At 31.1% G+C, this 20177-nt stretch overlaps 1 protein-coding gene across 1 annotated transcript; it reads left to right on the top strand.

The window, feature by feature from the left end:
- Positions 1-214: 214 nt before the first annotated feature.
- On the top strand, positions 215-3559 carry LOC127239697 (probable galactinol--sucrose galactosyltransferase 6). The gene is made up of 5 exons (XM_051257961.1): positions 215-438; positions 590-1965; positions 2047-2256; positions 2350-2484; positions 2568-3559. The coding sequence occupies exons 1-5, from the start codon at positions 250-252 to the stop codon at positions 3250-3252; spliced, it is 2595 nt and encodes an 864-aa protein (XP_051113918.1). The 5' UTR covers positions 215-249; the 3' UTR covers positions 3253-3559.
- Positions 3560-20177: the final 16618 nt, after the last annotated feature.

Here is a 20177-nt window from a genome sequence, read left to right as displayed (position 1 = left end):
CCCTTTTAGTTAAAATAAATAAATATTTATTTCATATTTCTAAGGCAATCCCGTGACGCAAAATTAACCAAAAAAATCACAAATAAAAAATAAATAAAATATGCAAATCCAAACAAACGGGTAGTTATAAATGCTGTGTCCTACGTGTCATTTCCTCTTTTGCTGTTTGATATTTCTTGCCCAATCACGAGCAAGAAACCCTGAAACAATTCTTCATTAAAAAAAAAAAAAAAACAAACTTCACCGGCCATGGCCATGGCAGCGTCCTCACTCTCGATCTCGCTGCGCTGCCCCGCACCTACTATAAATACCCCTTTTCTTCAGACCCTTCCTGCACTCAACCCTCTCGTCTCGCTCTTCCTTCCACGGAAGAACACAAGCACAAATTATCTATTCGATCACACATTTCCTGCTCCCAATCGAATCCTCGCATACAAGGTACGTTTTCTGTTCATCCTACTCCCCAATCGCTGGTCAATTTGAAGTGCGGATAATCCGGTTGCTCGATCGAAGTGAAATTTTGCAAAAATTAGTTGCGATTTTGTTTTTCCCCAATTTGGAGCTGAGCGTTTGCCCTAATTTTGCTCAGACTGGTCGATTAGAAAAACGCGAAGGAGAAGAAACCAGTGAGAAGAAGGAATCAGCGATGACGATCAAGCCGGCGGTTAGAATCGCAGAGCGGAAGCTGGTGGTGAAGGACCGTACTATCCTCACCGACGTTCCGGAGAACGTGATCGCCGCCTCCGCGGCGGCGACGGGGCCTGCGGAGGGCGTGTTTCTCGGCGCGGTGTTCGCCGGCGACGGCAGCCGCCACGTGGTGTCGCTGGGGACTCTCCGTGACGTCAGATTCCTGTCCTGCTTTCGATTCAAGCTATGGTGGATGGCTCAGAAAATGGGCGACAATGGCCGCGACATCCCCCTCGAGACGCAGTTCTTACTCCTCGAAACCAAAGACGGATCTCAGCTCGAGTCCGAAATCGACGGCCACGATGACACCAAAATAGTCTACACCGTTTTCCTGCCGTTGATCGAAGGCCCCTTCAAGGCCTGCCTTCAGGGCAACGCCGGCGACGAGCTCGAGCTCTGCCTGGAGAGCGGAGACATCTCAGCCGTCGGATCGGTGTTCAATCATGCGGTCTACATCACCTCTGGATTGGATCCTTACCAAACAGTGCACGACGCCATTAAAGCTGTTAAAACGCACCTCGGCACTTTCCGGATGCGGCACGAGAAGAAGCTCCCCGGCATCGTCGACTACTTCGGGTGGTGCACTTGGGACGCCTTCTACCAAGACGTCACGCAGGAGGGCGTCGAATCCGGCCTCGAAAGCCTTGAATCCGTCGGGACGCCCCCGAAATTCGTGATCATCGACGACGGATGGCAGTCCGTCGAATCCGACACCGACCAGCCCGTCGAGAAGCCGAAAGACGAGCAGAACCTCGGCCAGCCGCAGCTGCTGCGCCTCACTGGATTGAAGGAAAACGACAAATTCCGAAACGAGTCGACCGGGATCAAGAACATAGTGAACATCGCGAAAGAGAAGCACGGGCTGAAGTACGTTTACGTCTGGCACGCAATCACCGGATATTGGGGCGGCGTTCAACCCGATGTGAAGGAGATGGAGGAGTTCCGGCCGGCTATGCAGTTTCCAGAGGTGTCGAAGGGCGTCCTGGCGAACGAGCCCGGATGGAAAACCGACGCCATTGCTCTACAGGGGTTGGGATTAGTAAACCCGAAAAATGTATACAAGTTTTACAATGAGTTGCACAGTTACTTGGCGTCTGCCGGGATCGACGGAGTCAAGGTCGACGTGCAGTGCATTTTGGAGACACTTGGGGCCGGGCTCGGAGGCAGAGTCGAGTTGACGCGGCAGTATCATCAGGCGCTCGACGCTTCCGTTGCGAGGAACTTTCCGGACAACGGTTGCATCGCTTGTATGAGCCACAACCTCGAGTCGCTCTATTGGTAAGAACTCAGCTCGGATCGGATTGGATCCGATCGAATCGATTCTATGACAACATCTGATGTTTATGTTGTGATGAACAGCTCTAAACAGACGGCGATCGTGAGGGCGTCCGACGACTTCTACCCGAGGGATCCGGTGTCGCACACGATCCATATCGCTTCCGTCGCTTACAACAGCGTGTTTTTGGGAGAAATAATGTTGCCCGATTGGGACATGTTCCATTCTCTCCATCCGGCCGCCGAGTACCACGGCTCCGCCAGGGCGATCAGCGGCGGCCCTGTCTACGTCAGGTAACGAACTTTCACCTGTTCCGTTTGTGATTCAATTCGACGAGTAGCTTAGCTTTTGATCGAATGAATTCATTCGATGTTTATATGTAACAGCGACGCACCGGGGAAGCACAACTTCGAGATTTTGAAGAAACTGGTGCTTCCGGATGGTTCGATTCTCCGCGCCACTTTACCCGGCCGGCCGACTAAAGATTGCCTGTTCTCCGACCCTGCTCGGGACGGCGTTAGGTAACGTTTCGAAGCTCCGATTTCTTCGAAATCACGACCGTAAAAGCCGAAATCTTTGACCAAGTTTTTTCCGTTTTCTGCAGCCTATTGAAGATATGGAACATGAACAAGCACACGGGAGTTCTCGGCGTGTACAACTGCCAAGGCGCGGCGTGGAACGACGTCGAGAGACGGAACACTTTCCACCAGACGAAATCCGATGCAATTACCGGCTACGTAAGGGGCCGCGACGTCCATCTCATTTCCACCGTTGCCGTCGACCCGGACTGGGATGGATCCGTCGCTCTGTACTCACACCGGACCGGCGAGGTCATCACGCTCCCGCACAACGTCGCCATGCCCGTCTCCCTCAAGGTCCTGGAGCACGAAATATTCACCGTCACGCCAGTTAAGTCGTTGGCGCCCGGGTTCGAATTCGCCCCGTTCGGGCTCATCAATATGTTCAATGCCGGGGGAGCCGTAGAAGGGCTCAAGTATGAAGTGAAGGCCGGGGGACGGTTGTCGGAGGCGGAGAACGGGTACAGGATCGACGGGAACGGCGACGGAGTGGGCGTCGAGAACGCGAGCGCCGACCCGGTCGCGATTGTTTTGATTGAAGTGAAGGGTTGTGGGGTTTTCGGTGCTTACTCGTCGGCAGAGCCGAGAAAGTGTACGGTGGGGTCGGTCGAGGTCGAGTTCGGATACGACGCGGCGACGCGGCTGGCGACGGTGAAGTTGGAGAAGATGCCGGAGGATGGGAGGGTTCACAAGATTGAAATGGAGTTGTGATGGGTTTATTACGAGTCGTAGCCGCTACTCTTTGAGTTCAATTATTACGAGTTTATGACAGAACAACTGTCGGCAGCCGCTGCTCTTGGAGTGCAATTATTACGACTTTAATTATTACATTATGGAGTGAATGAAGAGAGAATTCGAGATTTGTTGTGTGAAAGAAGATGATGATGAAGAAGCAGCATAAATTAATGATGTGAATTTTTGTTGCTACTATTGAGAATGATGATAGTTTATTGTAGGTATGTTTGTATGATATGTAGTAGAAGAAAAAAAAAAAAAAAAAAAAAAAACATAATAAAAAGTGTGCTGGTTATGTAGTCTATTGCGTTAGGCGAAAATATTCAATAATATTAAAAAATAAAAATAGTGTGAAATTGAAGCCCTTTGTTTTTATGTGCCAATGATGTGAGCGTCAATTTTATATTTGTCACAAATGAGCATCTTTTTTTAAGTGATTATTGAAAATGTTAAGCCCACGGTCCACTTATCGGCAAAGTTCGAATCCAAACCAAAAGGGATATATAGCCTTTTATAGGTTTTTCCATATTAAGACTTTTATCTTCATCTCTAGATGATTAAGCTTCATAAATATACATATATATATATATATATATTTTCTTCAAATAAAGTTTTTCCATATTAAAAATTTTAAATTATTATTTTTTTTAGTTAGAATTTGTCATTTTGGCAATAAAAATTAATCTCGTCGTTAAAAATTAATTATGTATTATAAAATTAATTTTGTTGTTAATTTTTAGTTTTACTAGAAAATCCTATTTAATTACGAAAAAAATGTTTTAGCTACAAAATCTTTCATAGGTAAAATCCTTTGACAAAAAAATCATGCACTTTTTGTTGTTAAAATTTATTTGTTATTAATTTTATTTTTATAGCTAAAACTGTTTTAGCTATAAAATCATATTATTTTAACTATATTTTTTTTCTTAACTCTTATTGCAACAAAAAACTATCTTTTGTTACGAAAGTCAAATTTGTCGTCAAATACCTTTACTAATATAGTATAGGCGACGAAATTCATTTTTTGCTATGAATTAATTATCTTTTGCTACAAAACTTTTGTAGCTAATTTCAACTTCTTTTTTTTTTTGTAGTGGATGATGATCAAGATTTGAAATGCGGCTCGACGATATCTTTGAATATCTTTTCCATCAAATGAGGAGTTTTATGTAGAAATTTTCGCTCATGTATGAAAATTTTAAACATAGAATGTAGTTTCTTGGTGTTAAGGCCCTAAAAAAATGATTAAAACACCCTAACAACTACTTTTGGGAATATAATACATGTGAATTTGGTTTTAGTACAAACCAAAATGATCACATACACATAATACATAAGCCATAAGCCATCTAAATCTGTACCACATCATTCGAAAGCTACCAACATGTGAATTCAAGACTTTATAAACTTTCCATGAAGAAGCAACAATCACAACACAAGTACAAAACAAAGGGATTTTGCATCACACACCGAGATCACTTCTCTAGGGTACAACATGTGTCATATGAGTGAAAGGGGCAATAAAATTTATATTTTATTGGCTCGGGTGCATAAATTCTACACATTAATCCGAAAATTTATGACTGACGTTAATTGTCGACAATTACCGGAGATATTTGCCGACAATTATCGCTCCGGCATTTAATTTATATATATTGGTGAACCTATAAAAAATTTATTTGTAGCATAAAGCACTGAATTCATGAAAATAAAAGGTGATCCTCAAAAGGAAATTTGCAATTAATTTTGCTTTTGGTTGAAGAACTATCCGAGGAAGAACGTGAATCCTTAAATATTTCCTAAAAAAACGTTTTAAAACGTCGTCTGGTCGGTTACAGCAACTACCGTCAACCGCGTCCACATATTGCTCCTCCACTGAGACGTGTCTTAACCATTTCACCAACCGCTCCCGCTAGTTACAGAACCCAACTGGCTTAGCTGACCATCTCTGAACACCTCATCTCCTCAAATGGGCGGCTGACCCAACCAACCACTTAGCCATCAATTCTCCTGCCCAAAATAACCCATGGTTCTTTGGACGGACGGCAAACCAACTGACTATCTCGAGAAATCCGTAATCACCTGATGGGCCCAAAGACGGGCCCAACTCTCCTCTTATTTTGGGCCATTTACCCTAATTATAAATTTCATACTCAACAATAATAATTTTTTATGTTCGTCTAATTTTTTCATTTTATTTATGATTTATATTTGTTTGATATATATTTAAAGAAAATATGATATATATATATTTTTATAGTAATAATGATAGTAAATAAAAATTAATAGTTAAATAATTTTTTTTCCTACACAAATTATAGAATAAATTTAATGAAAAAATAAAAAAGAAAAATATTAAAAAATTAATTGATAAAAAATAAAATATAAAAAGACCGTGATTTTTCATTAATATATATATATATATATAAATATAAGAATAAAAATTAATTTAAAAAGCTGAAATGAGTACTTGTGTATCTCTATTGCAGATGTCTTCAAGACCACCCGCAAGACACGGATTTCTACTTTCATATTATTATTTAAAAAAAAAAAAAAAACAAATGATATCAAATGGAAAGACGCTTTGCAGAGCATCAAGAGCGATTTTTATTTTTATGTGGCACAATATATATATATATATACATATATTATGTATATAAAATAGTTTTTGTAATTTATATTAAATCTATTATATATTTAAATTTTAATACCAATATTGGATATATGTTATTCATTTAAATTTTAAACAAATCAATATTAAAAAATAATTTAATTTAATAAATAAAATATAATTAAATTTTTTTAACACAATTAAATAATACAAAATTACATTAAAAAAATAAAATATATTTAATTTATATATACATACATAATTAATAAAAAATATTAAAAAATATAATTGAAGTAATAATAAATAATATATGTATAGATATATATATATATATAAAATGAGAATAAAAATTACTTAAAAAATTAGAATAACTATTTTTGTTGTGAGTATAAAATAGAAAATACTTATTATTTTAGCAGTGACAAGAAAAAAAAATAATTGACGTGAAAAAATAAAAAGTAATAAAAATGAAGTCTACTCATTAAAAAGTAATAAAAATACTTATTGTTTGTTTCTTCTTTTTCTTTTTCTTTTATTTTGTTTTCTGGGCTCAGAATTTGTTTAACTTTAGCATTGGGCAGGCCCAATATTTTGTTGTTCTTGATGGCCCACTTTCGGGAAATGAGCCTTTTGGGCCTCTTCCTATGGGCCTTCTGCACATAAGATTCATTCTTCGATGTTGTGTGGCACCCAACCTCTATAAATATCACGGAGTATGTGTTAGGGACAATGCAAAAAATAAATAAATAAATTTTATATTTAATTTTTTGATTTTTGCAAAAAAACAAATATATATATTATATATATTGAATATCGAGTCAATTAAAAAATTAATTGGACAAAGAAACTAATAATAATAATAATAGTAATAATAATAGTTTATATAAATGTATAGTTGCTAATTATTTTTAATGAAACTAATTTTATTTACTTAAAACATCTCCTACATAAGCCTCATAATTCATTTCCCAAAACCAATTAAATAAATAATTGACACTATTCATTCCCTTTTCAATATAAATATATGAACACATATATTCACTATCTCCGCAATAAATCAATCTTATTTCTCTTATACTATTATTATTATTATTATTATTTTGTAACTAACTGTACTTTTTCACTTAGGGTATGTTTGTTTGGAGGATTTTGGAAGACTTTTACTATTCACATAAAATTTTTTCTTAAAAAATATCAAATCAAACATCCATTTTTTTATTTTTTAACTATACTAAAAAACAATTTTAAATTCAAAACATCACGTTAATACTTATTTATATCACATCATATAACTATTTCAATTCTAATTTTTTACTATTCAAATCTGAAGCCAAAATCCAAACTTTCAAACAAACACACCCAAATAAAACTCAAAGTGCATTCTATTGATAGGTATAAAAGTTAAAAAATACTTATTATTATTTGGTTTTTTTTTTTGTTTTTTTTTTTTATCTTTATATGGTACTCCGTCCGTCCTAAATATAGTACAACATTTATTTTCGATACAAAAAAATTTCGATAAGTATTATTAAGTATGATGCAAATTAGGTGATATAATGAGATAGAAAAGTGTATATATATACTACCAAAAAAATATTTTTTTGCTATTGTTGAAAATTTTTGAACTAAAAATAATTTTTCGTGCAAAATATATTTTTTGTGATGCTGTAGTTACGAATTTTTTCCGTAATGTATTATCGTGTAACAAATGTGTTTTGCCACACAATTTTTCATAAATATTGTGAGCAGTCAAACGAATTTTGTTACGGCATTTCTCTCGTCACAATAAATTGGCCCGGGCCCAGGGTTGGGGCACCCGCTCAGGGCCCAATCTAAATAGGACCCATTATATATTTATGTTATATATAAAATATTTATATATACATATTATTTGATATTAATAAAGTAGTAGATGAATATGGCTTGATGGTCATATTTATCAAGTTTGGGGTTGAAACCCATGTACCCTCAAAATTTGTAAGTATTTGTTTTTTATGTATTTGACGAAGTTATTATTAATTAATACTATTATTAATATTTTTCATATAAAAATGTTAGAAAATTTATTTTATTCAATTGTTTATATTTTATTATAGATAAAAAAGTATATTATTTATAAATATTGTTTAGACAAAATTAATATTAATACTATTATTGATATTTGATCTAAAAATACTAGAAAAGTTATTTTATCTAATTATTTATATTCTATTATAGGTAAAAAAAATATATATATATATACTTCATCCGTCCTTTATATATCTATATGTTTGCTTTTTGTACGGAGTTTTAGGAATTTTAATATTATATTGAGGTGTGGTACGAATAAAATAGAAAAGACTAATATAATCTTATTATTAGTATTGTGTGATATAAATGTAATGACATTTGCGTAATATATTGTAAGTTGTAAGGGTATTTTTAATATCAGTAGAAAGTACCATTACTAAAAAAAATAGATACTTTGTTATGGGACATATCAAAATAGAAAAATGGATAAACTGTAAGGGAGGGGGAGTATATCATTTATAAGGGGTCTTTTATTTATTTATTTATTTTTATTTTTGCATTACGAATAAAATAAATATTAGACAAAATTATAATTATTATTAGTCAAAATTGTTAATAACTCGTTGTTTTGAAATTTAGCGTAAATCTCTCTATAATTTATAAATTGCATGACGCCCTCTTATATTTTCAAAATAGTTGAATAAAACTCTTTTTTATATTTTTTGGATGATTAGAAGATGATTTATCATCTATATTTTTTTGTATGGTGTGAGTTTCATATAACATTTGTTAAAGTATAAAGAGCGCCACACAATTTTTAAAGTATATGAAAATTTTATGCTAAGCTTCAAAACTACATGGAAAATTATGAACAATTTTGTCTTATTATTATTATTGATATTTTTGCATAAAAATACTAAAAGAAATATTTTTTTTTATTATTTATATTTTATTATAGGTAAAAAAGTATTATACGTATTTAAGGGCTCCTAATTTTTATTTCACCCCGGGCCTTTTGAAAGTCAGGACCGGCCCTGCCCAACCCGCGTGTGGGCTCAGCTTTTGTTAAGGTTTTTGTTACGCCACTTATTTCATGACAACAAATCGAATTTCCGGCGCGTGAGCTTGGTTTTCGTACGGTTTTTGTTTTGCTATTTATTTTTTCATAAAAAGAAAATCAAACTCTTTTTTATTACAAAATCGGCCATAAATCAAGACCTAAAACGAAGAATTACAATCAACATTATATATCACACTAAAACTTTAAAGACATGATAAAAATAATAAACTATCCAATTCATAGTTAACTACAATGCACATTAGAAAATCATTCATCAATCCTCAAGAAAAATTCACACAATATCTCAATTTAAAGTGATACACCTATGAAACACATGCAAGGGAGTTAACAACCAGAAGAGCAAAATGGAAATAAAATCTCCGTAAAAACATCCAAGGATTAGGGCCGGCGAAAAATCTACAGTGAGATCATTAGATGTATTAGTCTAAGTTTCAAATCATTAAAATGGTGTATTGAAACACACATAAAAAATAAGCAAGAATCAAGGGCGAAAAACAAGTTGCAATGAAATACATTAGACTAAGTTGTAAATCAAATAAATAATCATAAAAACAAAAACCGAACTAAAAATGTCTAAATCTTTGTATGTACATTCAATTGGATCGACAGAGAGTACATTAAGCCAATTCAATGAATTTGAAACTAGACAAATTATACTAAATATATTTCAAATAATTAAAAACTAAGCAAATTATATTTTAAACCTTTTTTTCAACCGATTCTAAACTAAATAAATTACATTAAACCAGTTCCAACCGAATTACACCAAGCAAATATAATAACTATTTAGTTACCAAATCTTAGCATTGAGAAACAACAAGAATATCAAGAAAAATGACTATTACATCAACATGCAAGCTTATAAATATTTTTTATGACAATACAACTCAATGATGTATCACGTTTATTCTTCTTTTGCCAAATTCAGTATACAAAACCTTATGCTTTGGTGTTGGACACTCCACAGGTTCACTTTTAAGCACAATTCCTTAGAAAATAAAAATCTAATAACATTAACTTATGTCATGCATGTATACATATACAACAACTCCAAATCCAACTCACAAGTGCTTACATCACTAGGCTATACATGCTTTACATTAATTTTATAAACATATTAATACACAAATCCAAAAATAAGAAAAATATAATATGGACTGAATGTAGATTACCTTTTTCATACAAGTATCATTGAAGAGACCAAACAATAGCTTCATCAAGTAAAATTCTAGCCTTTTACAACATCAATTTGTTGTCAATAACTCTATATCTATAATTAACACCGTATTTGAAACCAAACCACCAAAAAGTAAATGTTCCATTAGGCAGTAAATATATAGTGGCAAAAAAAGTACCTAATCATATAGACAAAAACAACTCAAATAGGCACCCATAGAAATATTTTGCACAAATCATTGTCTGAAAATGAGTATAGATCATAAACTATAATGAATTCAACTAATGAAGCAAAAACACAAGCAACTTAGGTACACCAACAAAACCTATAAATTGACAGTCATATAATAAATTCTAAAAGAATAAAATATAGGGAACTCACCTTTGGTGCACTAAAGGGACGGAAATGGCTAGCAACACCAACCCTTGGAGATAGAGAATCTCAACGGCGAAGGAGTAGGAACAAGGAAGAGCGAACCAACCCTAATCGCTAATAAATTCTCCCAATAATCGTCTAATTCCTAACTTACATTTCGCTGATGATGTATCGACATCAACAACGAAGGAATATTTACATTGAAAAACGTATGAGAATGAGAATATTTACACAATTCTCTCATACTATATGGTATACGTAAGCTTGTTGCGCACAAGAGATGGCTGGTCTAGACCTCCGAGCGGGCGGGGTCTAGGCGTTGGGTGTGTCAACTTCTAGGCACATTACACTTCTCTTGCTTCCTATGGAATTGAATTTTTCTTACTGTGGGTTGATATAAAAATTTTCAATGTTCGATGTGAAGATGCCAAGTTGGTGGTGACGTTGTTATACCAATGAAATCTTCCAAATTTTAAATGAATTATGGAAGAATCAAGGTGCCGGAAATGACCATTAAACTAGTGGAAATAATAGTTCAAACGACGGAAATAATAGTCAAAATGACAAATCTGACCTGAGATGAATGTTACATGGCAAAAGCAAAAATGGAGAAAAAACCTAAGTTCATCAAGATCCAAAAATAGTGTCATCGGCTTAATAGAATTTGAATGCATGTGAGGATTATTTCATGAGAAGAGAAGTAGAAGGAATGTCATGAATTATTTTGTGCATCCAAATTTGGTAGGACGTTCTTGATTACTATTTGAAAAGTTTGTCATTTTAAGTTTTATTTTTTAATTTATATTAAGTGGTAATATCTTTTTACTTTCAAAGATATGACAAGTGGATAGTGAAGTAAAGTCCTATAAATTTCACACTTTTACTCCTAAAATTTATTGTCATTCAATTGGCGGAAGCATATCTAAGGTTGTTCCATTAAAATAAATATTTTTTAGATTTATAATGTGACAACGGTTATCAAGATTAGTTATGATGAACTCCTTAAGTGAGCTCATATGTGTGTGTATGGGATTTGACTTGTCAATTTGTTATTAGTTTATACTAATTTATTTATTTATTTCTTTAATCATTTTAACCCTATTTATTCAAAACTTAGGGTGCATTTGGTTCTTTTTGTCTTTTGGATATTCTTTCTAAAATGTACAGAATTGTTATATGTGATATTTTGAATGAAAAAGAGATGATTTATGTAATCATGTTTTCTACGAGATAAAAAATATTATACTGTAAATTGCATAGTATGAAACAAGGTAAAAAATAAACTTAATGAAAAACATATAACCTTAGTAATTTAATGGAACACTAGATAATTTTGCTTGCTTGATACTTTTACCTATTGTTAAAATGTTTTATTCCTTTCATTTGTCTTCTTTTTTTTTTTTTAATTTATTATTATTATTATTATTATTTTATTTTAATGGTGTCTCTCATTATATGTTTTCTTGTATACACCATTAGTTAGTTTTCAGTTCCAATTTCAAAAGATTTACATTATCTATGATATGAAGCAATTTTGCCTTTGGTCAGAATGCTACCAACAACAACTACTCTCGTTCTAGAGAGTTAATGATTAGCGCTTTCTCAAACTTAGAGATTTTCTTGTTACTTTTGCCGATTGTACTTACTGAAAAAATTGTTCCAAGTGATAAGATTTGGAGCCCGATTGCATCCCACTAATAAATAGTTGTTGAATCATTAATGAACTTCTATAAAAAAAAATGTATGTAAAACTGTTAAACGAATCGAGTAACTCGCGAGCCAAGCTCGACTCGTGACTAGCTCAATTGAGCTCATTAGAGATAATATATATATTTTTATATCAAAATTCAAATCTAGTATTAAAATTTAAATATTTTATTATAAAAAGTTATGAATAAAATTAATTATATTTAATGTATATATTAAAAAATATATAATATGTATAGAATTCAAGCCGAGCTTGAACTCGAGTTCGAGTTCGAGCCTTACGATCCGAGCTCGAGCTTGAATTTGAGCCTAAGGAGTCAAGCTTGAGCCACTATTTTGGTTCGAATTCTTAACGAACCGAGCTGAGTCGAGCCTGTACCGTTAACAAGTTCGAGTCGAGCTCGAACAACCAATCCTTGAGCTCGCTCTACTCGTTTAACAGCTCTAGTTGTATGATATATGTTTGGAAGTTTGTGAAGTTGTTTATCTGGTGGCACTCTTAATCTTATTTTTTGCACTTCTCTTTCTTTAATAGTGAATTTTGAGGCAACATTCATTTTTAGACCATTTGAAAATTTGTAAGGTACTTTGTTATTCTTACTTTTTAAATTTCAAGTGTTTTAGGGTTTTGCATACATGAATCACAATTCCTAATTTTCAATTCCTATCCTAATGGATTCATCATTGGAAAAGTTAGGTTTTCCTCATCTTCACCAATTCTAGAGGTGGATCTCTCGATTCTAGAGGTTCATCCGATTTCTTGATTTATCAAAAATGAAATAAATCATGAATAAAGATCATGAAATCACTTTGATTTAAATGATAATAAGTAAGACATAATTCTACCAAATATCTTCATTAACCGATGATACAAAGACCTAGATTTCTTCTAAAAAATTAACACCGTTCATCATCAAATACTTTAGTAAAGATATCAGCTTGTTGAGCTGATGTACTAACATGATGTAGATTATATAATCCAATTTTGACTAAATTAAGAATAAAGTGATGTCTTATATCAATGTGTTATGTTTGTTCATGATGAACTGGATTTTTTGAGATATTTATGGCACTTGAATTATCAAAACAAATTGTAATTTGATCATTCATAATGCCATAATCTTCAAGCATCTATTTCAACTATAGCAATTGAGAACAACAATTTTCCATCCATTATGTGTGTTGGTTTCTATTAAGATTTGAATAGGTTTTGATGTCTATATGTAAATGGAAGGTTTAGAATTCGAAAGTAAGGATTTTATTGTATTTATTATCATCAAAATATCCTCCAAAGTATTACATATGTTCTTTTTGTTTTCCTCGTGATACAATGGAGAATCTTGTTCTGGAAAAGATGTTAAATGTCCCACTAGGACTTCTTCATGTAAAGAAAGTGAAAAGGGGTAAATTTGTTGAGAGTTCAAGTTCTAAAGAAGTTCTTGATCAGTTTGTACCTGAAACTCAAGCCCCGATCACAATATTAGAAACGATTCTAGAAAAAATTGTTGGTGTTCATGTGGAACATACTCAAGTACTAGAGACTGTTAATGTAGAAAGAGAACACCATTTTGTTGAAAGAACAAAATAGGATGGGCGATACATTATTTCAAAACCCGATCAAGGAAGAATAGAAGAAGTTGCTATTGTTGAAGACACAATTTTTATTAAAAATAGAAACATTAATGAAACTACATAAAGTGTAGGACAAATAGAGGGGGTGTTAGAAAAGATCAACATGTTGTTGATTATTAAAATCTGGAATTTGATATTTTCAGACAACAAGAAGATGTGGATTCAGAAGCCACACAATCAATTGATACCGTTGTAGATCAATATTTTGATAGACAAGGAAGATTAGTTTAATCAACAAGGAGTCGGGACTTCTAAAGCACGTCAGGAACAAAATCAAGATGAAGATGATGATGTTCCACTCGCTCAACTTTTTGCCATGAGAAAAAAGAAGAAAATTAGTTGTCACTAAGAAGGTCGAGATTTTAGAAAGTACATCTAGGAGATTTCTTGAGAAAAAAGAAATGTGAGACTTGCACGTACAACACTAGACCTTTTAGATTGTTTTGACAAATTCTATTTTTATAAAAGGGCCATGGAATAGAATGAAGAAGTATTGGAAGTTAGGAAATTTTTATTGAAGGTAAGGTATGACAGACCTATCTATAAAGAAATTGGCTTATTTTTTTGAGGAAATAAAATTAGTATTTTGGTGTACAAAGTTTACTAGTTTTGGTCCCAAATTTCTTTGAGAATTCTAACATATCAAAGGAGTTTCTAGAACTTAAATCTTTTTGGTTTCATAAAATCTACATTTGTAGTAATTTTTACATACTAACTCCAAAATTAGTAATGAGATATTAGGACTTCTGTCGAACACCCTCCCTCATTTGCCATCCCATTATCCTGAAGGTGAAGTGAATGCCATTGCTTCTCATATTTTTTCTGAAAAGAATAAGATTTTTGGGAATAATGCAATGAGCTTATCTACCTTGATGATGAAGTACAATTGCTTGTTCAAACTTTGTTCAATAAATATCTATCCGACATCAAATACATTCACAATAAGAACGAATATGGGTAAGATATTGTTTTCAATTAATTCATGTCTAGATAATATTAACTATTGACTAATTGTTGAAAAATATGTTGGACTACGTGCTCGAAAGTATATCTGAAAGTACAAGGACTCTCTGTTCCAGTTTGATAACACTGTTGCTTGAGATACTTGGAGTGACACCCCTTTCGTATAAAGTTACTGTTGCCATCAAATCTCACAATCTTTGTCCCGCCCTGTCAAAGATGCATAATGATTGTAGGGAAGAACTCACTTCTTGGAGATGCACTGATGAGAGAAATAAGAGAGATGATGATGCAACTATAAAAAGACTAGCTGAAATAGCTTCGGAAAAACAATTTGCAACTGGATCATAAGAATGTTACTGTTTGATGCTCTTGTCCACCCACTGAAAATACAATGATCTCCCTAAAGAGCACTAAAGTTTTTGGCTTATGTCACCCCAAAGGTTGAGTTTTACAAAGATTTTACAAATGGGGAGCCAAGTCTGATAGTTGATATGGTATCAACACACCCCTAGAATACATTTTGGAGATTTTGTCGTTGGTGAATGAAGATTATAAAGTTTATTGAAATTTATTTTAGCTCTGTTTGGCTTTGATTTTATTTTATTTAGCTCTTATCATTCTATTTCATTCCTTCGACTATTTGCAATTTTTTATTTCATTGCTATAATAAGCCTTGATGTTTCTTTTTGTAATGATGAACAATGACAAACTGTTGTTGATAAAGTCCAATGCTTAAGTGTGTTTGAGTAAAATATGTAATCATATGCCTTAATTAGTTTTGGATTACATCAACAAAAGTTGGGGAGTTTGTTAGAAAACTTAGTTTAGTTGTATGTCGATTCGTCCCATAAATATTGTATTTGGTTGAAAACCAAAATATTAGAAGCTAACTATAATCAAAGATTCAAAATAAGATCAAAGTCAGTTATACCGAACGAGAAGTTTACAAAAAAAGTAGTAGAGATGTTACAACATCCACTTGATGTTGTTTGAAAGTAACGAACATACAATTATTTGAGTTCAATCAATTAATTGGTTCACAACAATTGACTAAGGTACTTATCCAACTTCTAACTCAACTATAAATAGTGGAGAACATTGAAATTTCATGATGTGATAGAGAAGATTTAGAATAAAAGAAAATTTAGATTTACAAATCAAAGAACTAGATGTAAGACATAGTTCATCAAAAACTTGATATTAGAGGAATTATCTATTGTTCTTGAGAGAAAATTTGATATTGGATTCAACATGATTGGAGATTCAATTGAGAACATCCAGTTATGAGGAGTGATCTTGCCGGGAATAAATCAAAATAATTATTGAAGTACATGTTTTAATACGGGTTTTGTGAATCTTAAGTCTAGTTATCGTAATTAGATTTGGATTGATTTGAAAAGAAAATTTTGGTTGATATATAGTACCCCCTCCGTCCTATATAATTTGTCCCTATCTTCTATTTTCGTCTGTCCCCCATAATTTGTCCTTTTCTGTTTTGAAAAATTGATTATACACTTTAATCATATTTTAAAATTTAAAATTTATTTATTTTTTTAATTTTAATTAAACTATTTAGTTATCTTAATCTTAATCTATAAATATTTTACTAATACATTTTTTAATTACTTACTAATTATACTTTATCTAAATTCCCGTATCTACTGTAATGCGCCCATCTTATCTAGCACGGACGGAATAGTGTTTTATTAGTGAATTTTAACTAGATTGGTATCCCCAAATATGATTTTTACATCCGATCTGAGTCAACAAATTACCCTATTTGTTTGGGGGTTTGGATTTTGAGTTGGAATTTGAATAGTAAAAATTTTGAATTTGAATAGTTGTATGATGTGATATAAATAGGTGATGATGTGATGTTTTGAATGTAAAATTGATTTTTAGTGTAATATAAAAAATAAAAAATAGGTGTTTGATTTGATGTTTTTGGGGGAAAAAAATTAGATGAATAGTAGAATTTTGTTAGAATTCTACAAACGAACACACCCCTAAGTGTTTACTTTACGACTATTAGCATTATTGTCAAAAGGAAGGAAGGGATAACATACACACCTCTCAAATTAAGTTTAACTCATGGGTGTGTTTGTTTGGGTGTTTGAATTTTGAGTTAGAATTTGAATAGTAAAAATTTTAAATTTGAATAGTTGTATAATATGATATAAATAAGTGTTGATGTGATGTTTTGAATATAAAATTAATTTTTAATATAATATAAAAAATAAAAAATAGGTGTTTAATTTGATTTTTTAGGGGAAAAAATGAGATGAATAGTGTAAATCCAATCAAATCCCCAAACAAAATAAATACTATTACATTATTTTGGAAGGTTAAATAGTAATTAAACAAAATTTTTAGAAACAGAAAGAAAGAAGAATTGTGATGATATATATGCGCTGTTAATGATTAAATTTAAATGGTTTGGTAATAATGACATCTCTATGAATCCAAATAATAATAATAATAATAATATGTTTGCCAGCAAATAATTAAATAATTAATCAATTCATTATGTGGTTGAACGTGCAATGCCAAATCAAATCAACTCATTTCTCTTCTTTATGTCCCTTTCACACACGCACCATACAGGTCATACCACTTATTCTATTTAATTTATTTCAGGATTTGTTTAGTTTTTATTTTAAACCAAAATTAATATTCTTTGTCTCGATCTAAAATATTTTTTGAATTTTTATAATAAATAAAAATATATAAAATAATTTTGATATTTTTATTATTTATATTTATGTATAAATTAATTATATACTCCATAGTATATATTTATAATTTTAATAAAACTTAAAAAATATTTTAATATTAACTTGTGAAAGTACAGCAATCCCAAAACTCGATCAGTTCCATATTTATTTTTTATTTTCATTTCTTTCATTATATATTTCATTGTTCTTTATAAAAATTATGGAGTTTTATTAGTTTTTTAAATATAAAATACCATATTTTATCACTATTTTACGTAAAAACTAATAAAAATTAAAATCCAGAATATATATATAACACGTCACATCTTTTATTTGCATTATAAAAATTTTATTGACACAATTTTTAATATATTTAATATGTATTTTATTCTCTCACAGTAAATATTTAATACATAATATTATTTTTTTATGTTATAACACAAATTTCTATAATTTAGACTAAAAAGAAAAAAACATCAATGATAACACTTTATTCATACAATTAATTAAGTAATGTGTGTTAGCTATTGCCACTGGCCAGCCAACACATGCATGCTAGCTAAATTGACAAAGACACATCACATTTTCATATAATTAAGGTTATTGATTTTTTATTTGTGTGAATTTTTTTCTATTTTTTTTTAAAAAATTTTTCTATCAATTAATACATTACCTCCGTCTACCTTCAGTTTACCTATGCATATTAATATTTTAATATTAATTATTATATTAAAATATAATATAAATCAAAAGAAAATGATAAAAATATCTCTATTAGTGTCTTATAATATTAATATAATGATATTTGTATTAAAAATTTATACAAATATAAAATATTTTTAATATTAAAAACAATAATATCAAATATAAATGAATAGAGTAGCGGTGAATCGTATTATTCTAGATATTCAAATTTTATGTATGAAACATTATACTATCCGTTTTCTTTTTTAATTTTAAGAATTAAAGTTTAAAACATAAAATATAAATACAAATACAAATACAATCGAACACGACCCAATATTGTATTAAAAAAAAAAAAATTTTGGTGGCTTGTCGATAATACTTTACTAGCTGCATATCTCTTAAACTATTAAATTACTAAGGGAGAGCCGTGCTATGATGCACGGTCACCGTAATTAAATTTTATTAAATTATTAAAATTAATTATTTTTATTAATTATATAATATTTAATATGAAAATTATTTGAATAAATTAAAATATTTTATACGATCAATTTTTAATATTCTAAATATTGAATATTGATAAATTTTATCGATTAAATAAACATATTACAAAAATAATGTTTATATATAAAATAAGTAGTGTCTACTAATATTTTTATAAATAATTTTAAAATTATAATTTAGTTGAAATTTGTATTGGCCAAATATTTAAGATGTTTGAACAAAGTTAAAATTAAATTTTATTAACTTGTCAATGTCATTTTAATATAATTAAATTATAAAATATTTATCTCGTTTGGGATAATTACATCATATTTTTGTAAGATGTGACATCGTGTCACTTATTAATTAATGGTTTAAATATAATAAAATTAATAATAATAATAATAATAATAATAATAATAATAATAATAATAATAATAATAATAGACTTAGTCTAGTCAAATTAAAAGTGGTTTAAAACCATTTATCATTATCCTACGTTGATAAAACGTGGTATAATGATTTTAACGTAAGGATTCTGGTCATCCCTTTGCTTATAAAAGATCAGAACAAATCCATTCTATCACAAAGAAATTAAATTTACGTGTTCTGCATTGAGGCTAAAAGGGAGAAATCAGATGATCCAACACATCGTCTCAACCAAAGAATCTAACTCATCGTCCCATCCAGAAGACCCAACTTATCGTTCTGTATGCGAGAATGGTTTCTAATCAAGGTCAATATATAGTATATACATATTTCATTGATTTTGTGAGAATATAAAGTTCAAGGTTTGTGAATTGAAATCGATTATATCTGATTTTTAACTTACATGTGGTATCAGAGTATGGTTTTGAACTTGTGAATTCTCCGATTAATGGTTAGAATTATGTAAGGATAAATTTTTTCCACTGCGATCTAAATGTTTGATTTGCGAAAATTTTATTTATAAAATTATTATTATAATATAATTTAAATGGTGATATACATATATTTCTGAAAACTCCGTGATTTTGAAAATTAATTTGAAATATGTGAATATTATTATTATTATTATGATTTAATGAGGATTAATTTATGTGATTATAATGAGATTCAATTATCACTACAATATTTATGTTTATTTTATGTGATTGTGATTTTGCAAAACCCTGTGGAACATTAGATCGTCCACGGATATGTTCTCCGTATATGTGTATGTTTTTAATTAAATAATTACTCTTTAATTATATTATTTAACATATCATGAGATTTGTTTATCGATAATTAGTTGAATAAACATTTCACGATTTATGAAATCCGTGATTTATTTGTGTAACCGTTATGCATTAAATAAAATAAAAATTAATAATATATCTATTAATAGAATTTGCATTAATTAATTCATGCGACTATTGAATCTACGTGCGCGATAAACTTTGTTTTGTTACTGTATGTCATTTATTAATACATTTATAGTTG

This window comes from Andrographis paniculata, unplaced genomic scaffold (genome assembly GCF_009805555.1).
Source record: "Andrographis paniculata isolate CXL003 unplaced genomic scaffold, ASM980555v1 Contig78END, whole genome shotgun sequence".
Lineage (NCBI taxonomy): Eukaryota > Viridiplantae > Streptophyta > Magnoliopsida > Lamiales > Acanthaceae > Andrographis > Andrographis paniculata.
Note: the sequence above shows the minus strand (reverse complement) of the source record. Positions and strands in the feature narration are given on the sequence as shown.